The sequence below is a fragment of the Bos taurus genome, chromosome 2 (genome assembly GCF_002263795.3).
Source record: "Bos taurus isolate L1 Dominette 01449 registration number 42190680 breed Hereford chromosome 2, ARS-UCD2.0, whole genome shotgun sequence".
Taxonomy (NCBI): Eukaryota; Metazoa; Chordata; class Mammalia; order Artiodactyla; family Bovidae; genus Bos; species Bos taurus.
In genome coordinates, this window is record NC_037329.1 from 66945147 (window position 1) to 66964444 (window position 19298).

The 19298-nt window shown below is 40.3% G+C and overlaps 1 protein-coding gene across 3 annotated transcripts in view; it reads left to right on the forward strand.

Moving 5' to 3' along the window:
- Positions 1-19298, forward strand: part of DPP10 (dipeptidyl peptidase like 10) — a 1635137-nt gene that overhangs the window by 822105 nt on the left and 793734 nt on the right. Inside the window, exon 1 of one of the 3 annotated variants that reach the window (NM_001078070.3) lies at positions 11994-12114. The exons of 1 other annotated variant lie outside the window; for it this stretch is intronic. In NM_001078070.3, the coding sequence (NP_001071538.3) occupies positions 12043-12114 (72 nt within the window). In that variant the 5' untranslated portion in view covers positions 11994-12042. Of the gene's footprint in view, positions 1-11993; positions 12115-12233; positions 12354-19298 lie in introns of those variants that run through there. One more of the 3 variants, NM_001435102.1, reaches the window with a different exon arrangement.

Genomic DNA, 19298 nt, shown 5'->3' on the forward strand with positions numbered 1-19298 from the left:
GGAAAAATCGAATGATAATATTAGTTAATTTTAAGTATTTTTTTGCCTACATGCCCTTCCAATTTTCTTCCTTTAAAACCTCTTAATTTTACATGGTGTTGATTGTGCTGTGTTAATAATCTCAGGCACATTATGTGATTTTTGAAAAAGTAGTTAAATTTTTTTTTCAATGTCATGATATTTTCTTAAATCATTGTTTTCAATGTTTCTTCTCCCTCCCACCTTGATTTGTTTTCCCACTAAGGAACTCCCATAATCTGTATGTTGGATCTTCCTTTGTGTCTGCAGTATTTATGGCTTTCTTTTGGATATGTTTATTTCTTTCTTCACTTCTTTTGGTTTTTTATCATTTTTCTCTTCCCACTTTGATTTTCCTTAGAAAGTAAATATTTAACTCTTTGCAGATCATTTATTCTCTGTCATAATACTTAACACTGTCATTGCACCTTGAAAATAATCATAAGTATATGTCAATGATCAAGTATGAAAAAGTTTTATATTCCAGTAACTTTATTTATAAAATAGGAAGTGAGCTGCAAACTATAGTTTGCCAATCCTTGGTCTATTGGGATATTATTCTCCTTCTTTCTTGCAGGAAGTTTGTTTTAAAGGGAAACGTTTAAGTGAACTTTTAGATTGTTAGAAGTTCAGACAGGTTTTCTAACTTCAAATAAATCTTTTTTGTTTTCCTGTAGTACTTAAAAAAACATAATAGCTTGTGCTCTTAGATTTCCCAGACCTGTTCACCTTTTGTCCATATTTTCTCTTTCCTTCATCTCTATTATTTTTATTCTGCTCAATTTTGATTCCACTTCTAGTAATTTTTCCTCAGTGTGTGGTCCTGTGTTGGAAAGAAGCCTTGGAAGGTCAATTTCAAAAGTTCAAAGGATCTAGGCTGCTTTAGCTACCTTAGACTTTGACATTGGCTTGTTAAAAGCTATGAAGTTAAGAACTATGAAGCTGTGAAGTGTTTGAGATTTTACAAGGCTTACAAGTTAACAAGTTAACCTACCAGTTTTGTGGATATTTTCAAAAAGTATGAGGCTCTTGAGTCAGAGACAAAGAATTTTACTACTTATAGCAAAGAGTATGAAAGTGAAAGTCGCTCAGTCCTGTCCAACTCTTTGCTACCCCATGGACTATGCAGTCCATGGAATTCTCCAGACTAAAATACTGGAGTAGGTAGCCATTTCCTTCTCCAGGGGATCTTCCCAACCCAGGGATAAAACCCAGGTTTCCCACATTTCAGGAGCATAAACATCATCATATTCTATTTGTGCAAGCTCTCCTTGTCCCCAGGTCCCATGGAGGTGAGTGATTGGACCCAGATGAATGTTGGTTTATACAGTGGGTTACAGATGAGGAGGAACCCTGAGCTTAAGAAAGTCAAACCTTTTTCAGTGAGAAGTAAGGCGGCTCTTTGCCTTTGTTCCAGAGGAAGACCATGCTCCCTCTTTCCAGGATAATTGCTGTACAAATATACTTTAAAAAATACTCAAGAATAAAAGACCATTTCTTGTTAGTAAGGCCTGCAGAAATGGGAGAGATCAACTGGAAATTGATTCCCTGCAGAATCCCTTTCACTCACTATTGAAATGAACAAAACCTCTCCCAGTTATTTTTATATTGATCCACGGTACTTTCTCGTGAATACCATCCACTGACTATTTTTTGGTTTTTTTCCTTGAATATTTTGGGATTGTAGGTATGTCATTTGCCCTACTGCTTCCCTCTGCTTTCTCTAGATACCATGGGCACTCAGGCTGCGTGGCTTCTGGTATTTACAGATTAGTAGAGGTGTTTTATTGAATGGATTTGTTGTAAATGTTGTGCTTCTGGTTTTGATGTCTAGTTCTCATCTAGCCTAAACCCATGCTGACATCACTGCAGTCCATCTTCCCAAAATAACCCTATCTTTTTAAAGAAAGTATGCCAAGCTGATTTTCCTTTTTTTTTTTTTTAATTCTCATTTTGGACACCAACTTTACTATGCTATGATATGGTTATACTCTGTGATCGTACTGAGTTGCAGTGGGGTGTTTGACCTTTTCTCCCTCCTCCCAACACTAAATGGTACTAAGTTTTTCTATCATTTTAACTGCAGGTCCAGTCTTTTTCTTTTCTGTTTACAAGATTACAGACTACATATTTTCCCATCTTGCTATTATTTGTGTATCTCTGCTGCTGCTGCTGCTAAGTCGCTTCAGTCGTGTCCGACTCTGTGCAACCCCATAGACGGCAGCCCACCAGGCCCCACAGTCCCTGGGATTCTCCAGGCAAGAACACTGAAGTGGGTTGGCATTTCCTCCTCCAATGCATGAAAGTGAAGAGTGAAAGTGAAGGCGCTCAGTCGTGTCCGACTCTTAGTGACCCCATGGACTGCAGCCTACCAGGCTCCTCGGTCCATGGGATTTTCTAGGCAAGAGTACTGGAGTGGGGTGCCATTGCCTTCTCACCCTACAGTAATTCCTGTTACCCTCTTTTTGAATATCTTACCCAAAGACTAGTAAATCAGACAAATAAACTTGTTTAAAACGTGTGCAGAGGTTGCAAAGGAAAAAGAAAAATGCTCTGAGTTTGGGCATAATTCTAGAAGATTCTGTTGACCTTGTGGTAGTTTTGGCATTATATGGACAGGCTATAGAAATTTAAACTGTGTGAAGATGACAAACCTTTGTGTTCAGTTCAATATAAGTTTACCTAGTATGGCTCCTCCTCCCTCAAATTCAGTATAAGATTTATATCCAAGGTGGGAAATAGATGTCCATAGGAGCTGCATTGCCAATATAACTCTTATGTCCAAATTCATTTTTTCCTATGAGTTCTCAGTACTAGAGGTTCAGTATTTTACAGCACATACTGTCTGCTCATGAGCAGTGGAAAATTTCAAGTTTATTTGGCTTTCACTTAATGTTTTGTAACTCAGCAATATCTGGCAAGCCTTTACCGATATCCAGCCTCAGCAGATCAGAGGATTATGAAGATTACATAATTGCTACTGCTAAGCCACTTCAGTCGTGTCCGACTCTGGGCGACCCCATAGACAGCAGTCCACCAGGCTCCCCTGTCCTTGGGATTCTCCAGGCAAGAACACCCGAGTAGGTTGCCATTTCCTTCTCCAATGCATGAAAGTGAAAAGTGAAAGTTAAGTCACTCAGTCATGTCTGACTCCTAGCAACCCCATGGACTGCAGCCTACCAGGCTCCTCCATGGGATTTTCCAGGCAAGGGTACTGGAGTGGGGTGCCATTGCCTTCTCCGGATTACATAATTCCTACATGTTAAATAGAAAAACGTAAAATATTCTGAGACAATAGTAAGATAGAAAAAAGATATTTTCTTTGGATGATGCTGCTCAATAAATTATACAAAAATAAGTTCATAGGAGATTGTGAGAGAGCTTAATATTGAAATGGTAAGGAGAAGAATTATTTTTTTTCAAAGTATATTTCATCCACGACTTCTTTTACTTAAGCAAGGAGACTGATATCGATCCTCATCCACAACCCCTGCACACACACAAACTGTACCTCTTTGCCCAGTAAGCTTTTCTGCCCCCCATACAAATTACAGTTTAGTATAAAAGGTAAAATGTCTTTTGTGGCAATTAGAATGCTGAGCAAGCTAATGTAGAATAAAGGCATAAATTGTGTAGTGAGGTATACACTAGAAGACATGTTAATGAAGAGTGTCTCTTTGAACTTGACTTAGGAAAGGATGTGAGAGGAGCTTAGCCCTAATCAATCAATTACAGTTGAGAAGATGGACAAATGAGTGGATCGCTTCTCCACAAGTAGGAGTAGGGAACCACAAAAGAGACTTCCATCCATCCTATGAGGCTATTTTGATGTCCTATCAATAGGATTAAATGCTCATATGAATCCTACTGACTCAAAAAAAATGGCCAATTAATTGCTATTTCTCTAGTCATTGGTTTGTATAAACTGTGATATTTGTTAGTGATTTTCTCCACCTCCTCCACTGATGCATGTAGTTAATTGTTAAGCGCAAAATGATAAACATTACAAGAAAATACAGATAATTGATAGTAATTGAAAAATATCAACTATAACTCAACTAGAGAAGAATAAGGAAATTAAAATTTGAAGTATGCTTTCTAAAATTATGTGAATACATACTATAGAATCAATGGCAGGTGCTATACTTAATACCTAACCAAAAGGAATTAAAGTATTTCACAATTCTTATGAAAACATTAATAAGAATATAAAAGACTTAATATACTTGGATAACCCTAATAATAATAGCGTTAGAATGCCTCTTTTGGTTTTCCCTCTTTCTTTTTCTTTTCTCACTTCTCCTTAATCTCTTCTTCATCTTTCTCCTTTTTTGATTTGAATAAAGATACATGAAGCTAGTAAATATTTAGAATCGTAGGATAGACATCAAGAGACTCAGTTATCTTCCCAAATAGATACAGATGACGGATAGATAGATGAATACAAGGATATAAGAAGTAATCTATATCAATAGCAAACAACTCATCTAGGTTAATATGTTAAACAGCGTTAAACAGTGTTCAGTAATAAGAGATGTATTTTATGTGCCTCATTTCAATAGAGGTCACATCCCAAGATGCCCTGAACTATATTTGCAAAATCTAAACATAGAACTCTGGGACGAAAGGACTGGCTGGGAATCCAAAGACTTGGCCTCAATTTTCTTTGGAGATGGTAGAAGGAAAGTTGCCAGTGGTAGAAACTCAGTGGGTAGAGAAGAATGCCAGGGGCCCTTTAATGCTAGTGGATGGTATGGAGCCTTCTCATTTGAATCTGAGACTAGACTATCTTTAGTTTTCAAGAGGAAAATTCATGAGGGAGTGTGAATCTAGCACGAAATCCTTAAAAATACACTGAGCACGGTGAAATTGTTAAAAACAGAAAAGAAAAGAAAGTAGGAATTCTCTCTGAAATTAGTCAAGATCTCAAGTTTTATCTTTCAATTTATAAAAGATTTCTCTGAAAGAGAAATGTTCTTTTTGCTGTTCTGGGAATTATATAAGGAAAGGAGTCAGGTAACCACTATGAAGTCTGAGTGTAGAAGTAATAATGTACTTTCCAAGAACAAAGATAAAGAGGTTATTTTGAATCATTAGAAAATCTAATCCTGTTTAGGAAGTCAGAAATATCAGAGATATCAGGTTCATAGACACATTACCTGAAAAGAACAAATAGTATGCCAATGTTTCTGAGTACTTTTCCACATCTGACAATCCTTCTGTCATTTGTGGACAACATCTGATTCAGGAAACATGATTTCATTTCTGAAGAAATAGGAAGATAAGGAAATAATTATCACAAAAAAAAGGAAGGCATTTTACATTAGTTCAGTTCAGTTCAGTTCAGTTCATTCACTCAGTCATGTCCAACTCTTTGCGACCCCATGAATCGCAGCACACCAGGCCTCCCTGTCCATCACCAATTCCCGGAGTTCACTCAGACTCATGTCCATCGAGTCAGTGATGCCATCCAGCCATCTCATCCTCTGTCGTCCCCTTCTCCTCCTGCCCCCAATCCCTCCCAGCATCAGGGTCTTTTCCAATGAGTCAACTCTTCGCATGAGGTGGCCAAAGTACTGGAGTTTCAGCTTCAGCATCATTCCTTCCAAAGAACATCCAGGGCTGATCTCCTTTAGAATGGACTGGTTGAAAAAAAAAAAAAAAAAACAATGGACTGGTTGGATCTCCCTTCAGTCCAATTACTCTTAAAAATCAAATAAACACAAACCCCTTGTAAAGCAAGGATACTGAAGTGAGTAGCCATTCCCTTCTCAAGGGGATCTTCCTGACCCAGGGATCAAACCTGGGTCTCCTGCAGGCAGATTCTCCACTGTCTGAACCATCAGGGAAGTGTAAAGAATCTAGTAGGTAAAAATAACAGGTAATTGCCCCCACATTCTAGATGTTTTGGTGTTGTGATTCAGCTATACATTGGAGCGAAAATATTAAATGGGAAAATCATGTTTACTGCTTTCCTGTCTGAATACTCATGTATGTCACAGAAGGACTGTTGGGGATAAAGATTAGAGGTGTTTTAATGTAACAACCAAGAGGACTGTACAGTCCTGGTCTCAGTGCCAATGAGAAGTTTGTTAATATCTTCCTGTCTCCAGTGAGCAACAAGAATGACTGTCAGGATATTGCAACTCTGTCTGCTTCCACCAGAGATCATAATTGGGCTATGAATTTTTACAACAGGAAAGTCTTCATATCATAGACAGAGACTAACAAGTTTAGTTAAATTAATGCCCACAGCATCTCAGAACAGGATGAGCTCTGTACATGGGTGTCACTCAAATATGTAGTGACACTACTTCTTTTTCTTTCTTTTTTTATTAAAACATCTTTGTGATAGTTTACTGGTTAGAGCTTCTGTTAATAATATATGTCTTATTTCTGAGGATTGCTCAGCATCCTGGTCTTCTGCCCAGTGACATGATATGCACTTCGGAGAATTCAAGAAGCCAATTGAGGTGAATAGAGGTGATTTATAAATCGAAAGCAAATGATAGTAGAAGATGTGAACCAAAGCTATTTCTTGATCTGCGAAAAGCTAATTGGGCACATTTCAGGCTAGGTCTCAAAGGCGCAGCTCATGAACTCTGTCTTCCTGATGTTGTGCTCATTACAGACACTCAATAGAGAACTGGCTAATGCTAGAGAAATCCCCATCAAAGTGGCCTTAACGTGACACTGCAGATTTACTTCTGGAAAGAGAGAGAAGCAAAAAGAAGGGAGAGATTCCAGGCAACCAGCCATTACAGAGTCCTATTTGCCTTAAGTAATTGATCTGAAACTGAAGAGTTTGTCTCTAAAGGCTCTCTGGGCTTCACACATCCTCAAGGGACTTTGTCTTCCTCTAACTTTTCAGGGTTTAGCCAGCCTTTATTTGTTACTGTTGTTGTCAGAGGAAATGTGGGATTTTATAACCTTTGATATGGAAGACTGAATATAGCACACATGATTTAAATATTCTGGAAAAATCCATTTTTGCCACTAATGCTTAAAAATGTTAATGATAATCTTCAATGAATTTAATTATCTAAATCTCATGGCCTATGCTCAGTCATGTTAATCATTCTAGATAAAATGAAATGTATGAGTTGGTATCATACTTTTAAAGAATCAAATATCAAGGAAAGAAAGACACTGCAAATGTTCACAATGTCATATGTGAGAAAATTTGGGGGTGACTTGGAAAACTTAAATCAATATATTGAGGAAGCAGCTTAGTGAGTTATGTTTACATGGGAACCTGTAAGTAGGATTTGAGTCAGTAAAATTTTTCCAAAGCGAATAGAGGAGTCTGAATTCTAGAAATTTTCCTGAATAATATGGCCACATGTTGCAAGATTTGGATATTTATAACCCCAAATAGGAGAGATTTTGGTGGACAATCTCTTCAGTTTTTGCAGTTTTAAGACCCTGATTCCATTCCACAAAAACTGTAGGAAAACTTCCTTTATCATTGCCTGACTGTTATAAAATGAATGCTTGTCCATGAGTTAGCTCATTAAATATATGAAAAAGCTACTGAGAAATACTGTATAAATCTCTACAAAACTCTCCTTAATAAATCTGTTTTTTAGAGATGATACACTATAAAGAAATGAATTTTAATTTTCTGAATTCTAAAAATAGTATCAAGACAAGAATTGTCAGTGTACACATATGTGTAACTAGAGAGCCGGGGGAAGTTTGGTGGATATTAAGGGTCTTTTGTGAAGTAATTTACTTATCTATTGATTTTTTGTGTTATTTTTGTAAATACTTGTCTAAGATTTAAAAGTATGTAATGTAAACATTTTAACATTTCAATGATACATGTTTGCTCCATAAAATTAATATATTGTCATAGAAATTTATAGAGAAAGATGAGATCTTAGTGGTCGTGTGCTCTAAAGATTTTAATTATACCAGGTAAGGAAGCAGATCCATAAGTAACTTTCAGTTCAGTCACTCAGTCATGTCCGACTCTTTGCGACCCCATGGACTGCAGCATGCCAGGCTTCCCTGTCCATCACCAACTCCAAGAGCCTACTCAAACTCGTGTCCATCGTGTCAGTGATGCCATCCAATCATCTCATCCTCTGTAGTCCCCTTCTCCTCCTGCCTTCAATCTTTCCCAGCATCAGGGTCTTTTCCAATGAGTCAGTTCTTCGCATCAGGTAGCCAAAGTATTGGAGTTTCTCTTCCAATGAACATTCAGGACTCATTTCCTTTAGGATGGACTGGTTGGATCTCCTTGCTGAACAAGGGATTCTCAAGAGTCTTCTCTAACACCACAGCTCAAAAGCATCAATTCTTTGGCACTCAGCTTTCTTTATAGTCCAACTCTCACATCCATTCGTGACTACTGGAAAAACCATAACTTTGACTAGATGGACCTTTGTTGGCAAAGTAATGTCTCTGCTTTTTAATATGCTGTCTAGGTTGATCATAGCTTTTCTTCCAAGGAGCAAGTGTCTTTTAATATCACGGCTGCAGTCACCAACTGCAATGATTTTGAAGGCCAAAAAAATGTCTGTCACTGTTTCCATTGTTTCCCCATCTATTTGCCATGAAGTGATGGGACCGGGTGCCATGATCTTCATTTTCTGAATGTTGAGTTTTAAGCCAACTTTTCCACTCTCCTGTTTCACTTTCATCAAGAGGCTCTTTAATTCTTCGCTTTCTGTAATAAGGGTGGTGTCATCTGCATATCTGAGGTTATTGATATTTCTCCCAGCAATCTTGATTTCAGCTTGTGCTTCATCCAGCCTGGCATTTCACATGTTGTACTCTGCATATAAGTTAAATAAGCAGGGTAACAATATACAGTCTTGATGTACTTCTTTCCCAATTTGGAACCAGTCTGTTGTTCCATGTCCAGTTCTAACTGTAGCTTTCTTGACCTGCATACAGATTTCTCAGGAGGCAGGTCAGGTGGTCTGGTATTCCCATCTCTTTAAGAATTACTTCTGCCCATACCTCCATGCATGAACTAGGGCATGAGACTAGGGTAAGAACTACAATACGATCACACCTAGTCTGGCACAGGTCCTTTTGTCTACACTGCACTAGCTTTACATCTAATTGTGTGGTTTTAAAACTTTGTAGATGTTTGATTGTAAATCAGTGTTTTATGTCTTTATACGATAATGTAATCAGAAACCATACAACACTCAGCTTCAGACATTCTCTCAGAATATAAGCCTTTTTTTTCCCTTGACCAGTGGAATTTTTCCTTCAATAAAGAATAAAGTAGAAAATCCTATGTTGTAATTCAAGGACATCACATTTCAAAAAAATAGAGTATGTAAGTTGGAGACATTAGTTTACCTGTGCTGTGGTTAGTCATGTCTTTTCAACTCCCTTGAGTGTAGTAGCCTGCCAGGCTCCTCTGTTGGTGGGAATTCTCTAGGCAAGAATATTGGAGTGGGTTGCCATGCAAGGTGGATCTTCCCAACCTAGGGGATCAAATCCAGGTCTCCTGCATTGCTGGCAAATTCTCTATTGTCTGAGCCACCAGGGAAGCCCAGTTTATCTGTGATTAAGTTTTAATTAATGCCCTTAACTTAGATCCCAACAGCTGTAAAATAATCCTCTTAGCTTAGACAAAATAAGGACCCACCAAAAAGACAAAGACTCAAATTAAATCAAAGAAGCTTTCCTTTAAAAAATGATATATGCACACAAATACACATACACGAAACATACAACTTATGTCTTGAATTGTGACCCAAGTGGATTTTATAGTGAATACTGATAATGGATGCAAATTGAACAGCTTAATTCAATCAAATAAGTAATCTTAAGTAGAATGAAGATAACTGCCTTGTCCTATGTGGCAGAAATCTTTGTATATAACTAAATTCCTGCAAGTCAGTTGTTCAATATAGAACCAAATGCAAAGGATGACACATTGAAATAATGAACAGAAGAGCAAAATATAAAGACGAAAAACACTTTTTGAATAATAGAGCTCCCTTTCTCCCAAAACGTTATATGTAAGGGAAAATCTGTATTGTCAGTTTTAATGGCTAAATTGCCCAATAGCTATTTTACTACTGTTTCATTTAAAATTTTGTTTTGTACTTTTACAACTAGCACAATTATTCCTATGAAAATGGTCCAACACACTATAATAGGCCACTCATAATATGTACTTCATTACCTGTTTTTTAAAAGCCAGTTTTCTCTCCATCCAAATACTACCTTCTTCTGTAGAGAAAGTCATTTTATTCTCTAATCTACTCAAATCTGGTGAACCTGGCTGTCTTAAAAAAAAAAAGAAAGAAAGAAAAAGCATATCTTAAAGGCACTATTGCTACAATTAATGCTTAGGATAAGTGTGACAATGCATACCTTAGGAACTAACAAGGCAGGATAAAAACGTTTTTTTATCCTACAACATTCCCTCAGCTGTGTGTATGTATGTGTGCCTGCGCGCTCAAGTGTTGACTATTTGCTGCGACACCATGGACTGTAGCCTGCCGGGCTGCTCTGTCCGTGGAATTTTCCAAGCAAGAATTCTGGAGCAGGTCGCCATTTCCTACTCCAGAGGATCTCCCCCGACCAGGGATCAAACCCAGGGTCATCTCTTGAGTTTGCTAGGAGGTGGCTTGTTCTTGGACCAAGTAACTCAGAAAAGGATGGAGTTTGTCCTTAGCTAGTAAAACATGAGTCAAGGCGACTCCCCTCCCCTCCCCCAAGCATTTTCTAGGTCCCTTCTGCCGAAACCTCACAACTTGTGTTCTGAATCCAGTAATACCAGATAGTTGACTCCTCCCTTCCAGTCTCTGGCAAGAAATCTCCAACAACCAGTGCTTGAGACTCACGGGCTGCTTGTTGCCCATCTGCTCTGGGCGGGACCTTTCTACTATCCCGGGAAATCCGCGTGCTAGCGCACTTGGATGAAACTGGAGGACTTTGTTTTCTTATACCCACAGGGATTCGGCTCCAAAAAGCTACATTGACTCATTGTTTTGTATCCATGCTCTAGGCTCCCAGTACTCACTAAAACGTAAACTTTGAAAGGGAGAGAAAGTTGTGTTGAGGAAGGGAACGGTGTAAACGGACTGAAAATTTGAGGATTTTTCTTCGTGTCCAGAGACAGAGAGAAAAAAGTAGGAGTACCAGAGTATCATTATTTTAATTCAACCTTTAGGAATTCCACTGGCATTATTAACCAACTAGCCGGGGAATCCAGGCTGGAGGCTAAAGGATCCCTGTCTATTGACTCAAATCAGAAGACCGGTCGTAATCAGTCTACGACAACCTCTTCGGTCCCGATAGGTGTTGGTGCCCGGGATGGGGCTCTCGACCGACAGTACCCCTCTGCCCCCTGGCTTCTCGGAGCGCTGGAGCATGCCCAGTGACAGCGCAGGAGCCACCGAGGGCTTTGCAAGCGCGCACTCCGCTTCTCCGGGTTTTAGCAGGAGCCCGCGGGGGGCGGGAGGGGGTGAGGGGACCCGCGGAGCTGGGCAGGCTCCGCCGCGCGTGTGGGGAGCTCGCGCCAGGCGCAGTGCTCTCGCCCGCTTTGCAGTTGCTCCAGAGATGCTGGCGCGCGGCTCCCGGCTGCTCCACCTGGCGCGCTGAGCTCTGCGCGGGGAGCCCCCGGGGGCTGGCGGGGGGCGCAGACTGCGGTAGAAGGCGAGCCGGGCTCCTCCGGGACTGCGAGACAACGCTCCAGCACTGTCAGGTGCCGCTCTCCAGCCGCTCGCCGCTCCGCTAACTTGTCACTTGGTGGTGTCCGCTCTCCAGGGCTGTCTACGCTTTGGGGTGGTGGGGTGGTGGTGGGGGGCGGGGGGAGTGGGGAGTTAGAGGGTCTGCGGTGGCCGAAGGAGGGATCCTGCGAGGGGGAGCTTGCCTGGTGCCGCTCCTCTTCCCCTCCCCATCGCTCCCCTCCCCCCACCCCGTCGCTGCCGCTTTGCCTTCCGCCAATTCGGAGAGCATCGGGAGCCTGTGACATGCAATCCCTGCCAACGGTCCCCGAGTCTGAAGTGCCCGCGAGGAAGTGAGCGCCAACACGGGCCGCGGGCGATGACAGCCATGAAGCAGGAGCAACAGCCCACCCCAGGGGCCAGGGCGAGCCAGGCGCAGCCGGCGGACCAGGTGAGAGTTGGCAGCTGCGGCCAGGCCCTCCCAGGAAGGGAGACTCCAACCCGCGCTTCCCCCGCCCCTCCTCCAGGGCTCAGCTCCCACGCCTCCTTCTCCCCACCCACCCCCGCCCCAGTTCCAGGCTCTCCTCAGCTCATCCATGGACTCTGCACGAAGTTAGAGCCTCCGAGTGCGCTCCGGGGCCGGGCGAGAGGATGCGCAAGGTGGAGAGCCGCGGGGAAGGGGGCAGAGAGGTAAAGGAGGGGTGGCCTGGGCAACCCCTCGGGCCGGCCCCCGACGGAGGGGAGGTGGCCGGGGCCAAGAAATGGGGACCTCTTGGCTCCTATTGAAGCACGTTGGAGGAATTGCTGCTCTCTTGGAGGCTTCCACTTGCTGGGTTCGAACCCTGTTTTCACGTAGCTGAGACCAAAGCTTACCGGAGTAGGCAGATGACCTTTAGGCCATCAGAGTACTTCCTTTCCTTTCTGTTTTCCTTTGAGGAGACCGGGACGGGGGTGGGGGTGAGGGACGCAAAATGGGGGAAGAGGGTGTACCACGCATCTGTTGTCTGCTTGGAACCGAGCTTGGAGCAAAAAGGCATGATTAGGTGGAACTGGGAAGATAGTGGCTTTAGTGATTTGTTGAGTCCAGATGTGTTGTTTCTGCAGAAATGAGGGGGTGCGCTGTGCTGGCTGAGGGTAATTTTAGTCCGTTTTCTGTCTTTCCTCTCTGGTCACCCCGTTTTGTTTCGGTCTTTAGGAATCTGTAACATAACCATACGGTGAATCTCCATCTCGTCTCTGTCCCTGGGTTGGGGTGACTCGTGAGTTCGGTGTCGTCTTTTCCCAAAGTTGGAGGGTCGGGAGCGCCGAGGTGCCCTGGCCGAGAGGAGGGAGGCTGTCACGTTTACTCATTTAGAGAGTCTGAACCAAGAGGGTTGTACTTAGGTCTGCGGATAACCACGGAGCTGGAGGATGGAGGCGCCGGGGTCCAGAGGTGGTCTCTCTGCCCCGAGCGCACTATTGAAGGCCTCTCAAAGCATTTCTGGCGGAGACACTTCTAGCTCATTGCTAGAAGTGGATGAAGGGGGTGCAAACAGCGAGGCTACAGGAGGGCTCAGCTCTTCGCATATTTTAAGCATTGAGGAGTTAGTGAAGGGGAGCTGTCCGCTCAGAGTGGTGGGAGGCAGAGGGGGCGACTCTAGGGCTGCCGTTATTAATGTTCTAGTCCTGGCTGTCGCTCCTGGCTAGTGGCCTCTCTTTCGCCCTTCCCCCACCCTTCTCATTTTGCTCACATATGTTTCACATAGGTGGTGAGGATTACTCAGACTTAAAGCCCCCTCCCTTTACTGAGATGGATGTTGCAGTTTTTATAAAGCACTTGTTTTCTTAAACCATTCTTTTTGCTCCTTACCCTGAGAAAAGTATGAAAATATTAAAACATGTATATAACCTGTCCTTTCTCCTTGTATCTCTTTTCCCTGCTCCCTCCAGCACACATCACAAGGTAGCAACGGGTTATCTGATTATAAAAATAATTTCAGGAGAGGAGCATGGATTTAACATCCTCTTTCAGGCTGACAGCTCTTAAATTTCATTAATAAGCCACTGAGCCTCTCTACTGCACTTGGAATGATACTACCAATAAGAATGATTAGTCAGGTGAGAGTTTCCACATGAAATCTTTACTCACTAACCTGTGACACCAGCTGGTTACTTGAGGCTCTGCAAACAGTTCAGTGATGGTGGAGGTGGGGAGGAAGAAGCAGAGGATACAGAAGCTGAAAATGTTTATGTAAATAGTGGACAAGCTGTATATCCACAGCAAAGCCTTTTTTCAGAACTAATCTGGTACTTAAAATTCACATGAAGACAGAGACTCAAGCTTGAATCTGTTGTTAGTGTGCATTTTTGCTTATGCCACTTCAAATAGTCAGGGAGTGGCCATTTGTAGAACTCTTGTTTTAATTGAGTTTTTTTAAGTGCCTTTCTGAGCACTGATGTGATTTTACAATGTCAATGGTATGCATATTACACTTGAGCTAAAATGAAAGAGATTGATTTCTCAAGGGAAAGGAAAGGAAGACTGAAATATACATGGCAGCATCCCACTGGGAGTTTTCCAGGCAATCCCAGAATATACCTATGTGTAGTCTATTCTTTGTCTAAAGCTTGACATACAAAATGGTGAGCAGATGATGTGGACAATTGCTGTGATGGCTTAAACTATTTCTTTTAAGAGTCTAGGTTTTTTATTAATAGTATTAGTCATTGTGATTTAATTCTGCAGTTGTTAGGTAACTCTCATGTGGCCCCAGATACAATACCTCCATATAGACAAGATCGATTGTTCAAGTTTCTGTGATATTTCTGGAAAAAAAAAAAAAAAGATTCACAAAATTAAAAATGTAGCTTTATGAAATCCTACTTAATGGTTTAATAGGAGGCGTGTTCCAGTAAGTCACTTGCTAGGTGTTGATTTTGAGTGATTTAAGCTTTTGAATATTGCCAGAAAGGTCTTTTGCTTTTTGTGGTAGTGATTATTATGAAACCTCAAAGATGCCTTGTCCAGAGGCCATCAAATACCCATTTCTACGAACAGCATCATGGAAGACCAGAGTCTTTCTTCTCCGTGAGATGGTTATGAACCACATAATTTAATTGTTGTTGTGGCCTTTTAGAGAGTTCGGCGTCCCTATTTCACCTTATCTACTACTGTCTTCTAGCGTAGGGTGCCATGACCAGAGGTAGCCCCTCCTCTGGGAGCAGATGCAACAAGAGTAACAGGGACTGCATATTTTTATTACTGTTCTGAATCATTGGAGATATTTTCATCATCTCAGTAGTCTTGCCTTTAAAGCTTCATTGATTAAATAAATGTTTACAACAGTTACTTCTGTTGTTTTTATAACACTCCACATTTACAAAATGTCTAAAAATAAATGCTTAGCTGTGGGTAGAAGCAGTCATTCCCACTTAACGTAATCAATATCCATTTTACATCAGGGAATACATAATCTTGAGTGGCTAGTTGTAACTTATTATTAGATTTGGAAATCACTTCCTGTGTGCTTGCCATGTGCTGAGTACTGTCCTCTGGGTTGATAAGGTAACACTCACTGAATGCATTTTCCTACTTGATCCTCAAAGCTGACAATTTTTAAGTTAGGTCTTGTTATTATTCCTAGTGTAGGGATGAGAACAGAGAATTCTCTCAAGTAACTAAACAACTTGATCAACCTTGTCTTCATAAGTGGTACAGATGAGACATAGTCCTAGTCTATGGCAGTTAAAAAAATAAGCTCTTTTAACTCTAAAGCTCCATCTTCTAACCTTTACACAATTACAGTTCAACACCCTTCTCCTGGCATAATGCAGAAGAATTGCAAATATTACATATGCATGTGTATAAATTTACCTTGAATATAAAATAGGTAAAGATTTTTTTAACTCTTCAACTGTAAATGTAAATAATAAATCTTGAAATTAAAAAATTAGGTTAGTATCTCTTAAAATAATATAAAACCAGATATATCCTGATAAGTACATAGGAACTTAAAAAAAATATTTCTATCATTTGCCCTTGGTAGTGGTAAGACTTTCGAGGCTTCTTAAACATACCTTTTTATAGTTAGACCTGGTTTAGAATTTGCTCAAGTTGCCACCAGGTGGCACCCTTCTGCTGAGTCCAATGGGTAAAAATATTTCCTAAAATGTTTGATAGGTCTCTCAGCTCCAAAAAACCAAACCCAACAACAAAAAAGCAAACAAACAAACAAAAAAATTAAACAAGAAAAAAAACGATAACCTTATTTCCTGAAGTATGACTAAAAAGTGTATTTTTATAAACAACTGTTTGGCTGCAGAGGCAGCATTAGTTATGCATAAAAAATCAACAACAACAGTAAAACTCATTCTAGTAGAAATCCACTCTCTTACTCTCTTACATAACAGCCTATTAATGAAATAGTTCATGAACAAAATTGGGGTTAAACAGATAATACGTAAAATGCCTTTTGTAAAATATTAGGGTACTTTTGACTTTTAGGTGATATTAACCTAAAGTTTTCACAAAGAAATTAGGATCCAGTATTTTTACTTCCACTTTGGTCAACAAACCTGATTAAAAATTTCAAATGAATACTTAATGAATTCATAAAAAAGTTATTCTTCCCTAATACATAAACATGTCATAATTTAGTTTATATTGTTTTTAACACAGAACGTCAAAGAAAGCTTTTAGAAATCATGTTAAGAAACTTTAACAGAAAATGTATTACTTCTCAACATTCAATATAAAATACATAGTATCTTATTGGTGGAAGAATTCTGTATCATTTGGTTATAAAAGACATTTGATACAGGTGCTATGTAGAAGTTTTTATAACTTGTTGTTCAGTCACCAAGTTATATCTGACTCTTTGTGACCCCATGGACTGCAGCATGCCAGGCCTCTCTATCTCTCACCATCTCCCGGAGTTTGCCCAAGTTCATGTCCATTGAATCAATGATGCCATCCATAACTTAGGAGATATATACATCCTAAAGTGAAAGAAAGAAAGTGAAGTTGCTCAGTCGTGTCCGACTCTTTGCGACCCCATGGACACCAGGCTCTTCCGTCCATGGGACTTTCTAGGCAAGAGTACTGGAGTGGGTTGCCATTTCCTTCTCCAGGGAATCTTCCTGACCCAGGGATCGAACCCAGGCCTCCCACATTGTAGACAGAAGCTTTACCATCTGATCCACCAGGGAAGTCCTATCATCCCTTAATTTCTTATTACATATATTATATATATATGTCTTACTGCAAATATGTACAACATTTTATCTGCTGAGTTTAGAACACACCACAAAACGTTCCTTGCTTATAAGCTTCTGGTCTCTCTGTTTATTTGAAAGACTGAGCATATTGCACATTTAAGAAAGATTAAAGTATATAAAAACAAGTTAAATAAAATTGTATTATTAAATATTAATGCTGAATTATCTTATGAAGAGCGTTATATTGGAAACAAAACACTAGAACCAATTTCTCCAAGTCTAAGTAAAATTAAAATTATTTTCAAACTTTGGTTTCTTGGACCATTTATGATTATATTATGTTTTAGACTTTTAGTACTTATAGACACATTTTAAATTTATTTATAGGGTATCATGTAGCATGCATGGCATGCTGAGTTCCTTCAGCTGTGTCCAACTCTTTGTGACCCTGTGGACTGACTATAGCCCTCAGGCTCCTCTGTCCATGGGATTCTCCAGGCAAGAATACTGGAGTGGGTTGCCATGTGCTCCTCCAGGGGACCTTCCCAACCCAGGGATTGAACCTAAATCTTGTATCTCCTCCATTGTGGGCTGGTTCTTTACCATTAGCACTGCTACAAAGCTAGGATGCTGCAACTAGGACTGTGAGTTTTTGTGCCATCAACCAGAGTATTTATTTACCACTATCTATATATTATGCACTGGAAAGCTCAGATTCAAATTCATATCTCAGCTCTGATAGTCATTGCTGTGTTTTGGGTAGCAAGATAAGTCATTTTCTGTATTTCATCTGTGAATGGAGGTGGCTATAGATCCTATACCTGATTGTTGTAAGGACTGAATGAAATAATAAGTAAAAGCTTTTGAAAAATGCTTATCTCATACAAAGTGCTTTCATTACATGTATAGTTTGGGAACAGGAACCCAGGGAGGAAGAAACTTAGAGGATCATTGAGTCATGTACAGCTGCTATATCATTTTAGTATTTTCCAGAATATTGCATTAATTAGTACACATATGTATGTGATTACATATGAGTTTTCACATGCATAAAAATATTTTAATGATGTAGTAAATATTACTGAGTTAGGCATTGAGTTGGCAGAAATGCAGACTTTACAATATTTCATAACATCCTTATTTCCACTCAATGAAAACTCACTTCTCTACCAAAATTGAAAAAGACACATGTACCCAAATTTTCATTGCAGCTCTGTTAACAATACCTAGGACATGGAAGCAACCTATATGTCTATTGACAGATGAATGGATAAAGAAGCTATGGTACATATATACAATGGAATATTACTCAGCCATAAAAAGGAACACATTTGAGTCAGTCCTAATGAGGTGGATGAACCTAGAGCCTATTATACAGAGTGAAGTAAGTCAGAAAGAGAAAAGCAATTATTGTATATTAGTGTATATATATAGAATCTAGAAAGAGGGTACTGATGAACCTATTTGCAAGGCAGCAGTGGAGACACAGACATTGAGAACAGACTTATGAACATGGCTTGGGTGGGGTGGGCTGTATAGAGTTACATGGAAACATACATTACCATATGTATAATAGATAGCCAAAGGGAATGTGCTGTATGAATCAGGAAACTCAAACAGGACTCAGTAATAACCTAGAGGAGTGGGATGGGGAGGGAGGTAGAAGGTATGTTCAATTGGGAGGGGACATGGGTAAACCTATGGCTGATTCATGTTGATGTTTGGTAGAAACCAATGCAATACTATAAGGCAGTTATCCTTCAAATAAGATTAAACAAACAAAAATTAAAAAAGCCTCACTTCTTTACTGTCCTACTCTATAAGAGGCCATGCTAAAAGTAAACATTGGTTAAGTCTCACTGCTGCTGCTGCTGCTGCTGCTAAGTCGCTTCAGTCGTGTCTGACTCTGCGCGACCCCGTAGATGGCAGCCCACCAGGCTCCTCCATCCCTGGGATTCCCCAGGCAAGAACACTGGAGTGGATTGCCATTTCCTTCTCCAAGGAATTAGCTGCTGAACATGCATATTGTTTGCAATGTACTTATATTGGTAATAAGCATGGAGAAGGAGAAAAGAGGGGTGTGGCTTACAGAAATATCTCAGGAGATGAGATTTTAGTTTTGGAACAGGAAAATGTGCATCGCAAGTGGAGTCCCCTGAGGAGCCCAGGGTGGGTGTGGCTACTATCATTGGGAGTGAGACTAAGTAACCCAGTATTGGGCTCAGATAATTTGAAATATTTTTACACACACTTTTTTTTTTTTTTAACAGCTATTCCATTGCAATATTTAAATATACACAACATTTTTGATGTCTGACTATTAAAGTTACCTCCATGTATTTTCATGCTTTTTGAGTGACTCTGTGGGTTCTAATCAAGTTAATATCTTACTGAAACATTTTAATGGGGATAAGTACTAAAATATGTGTCAACCAGGAA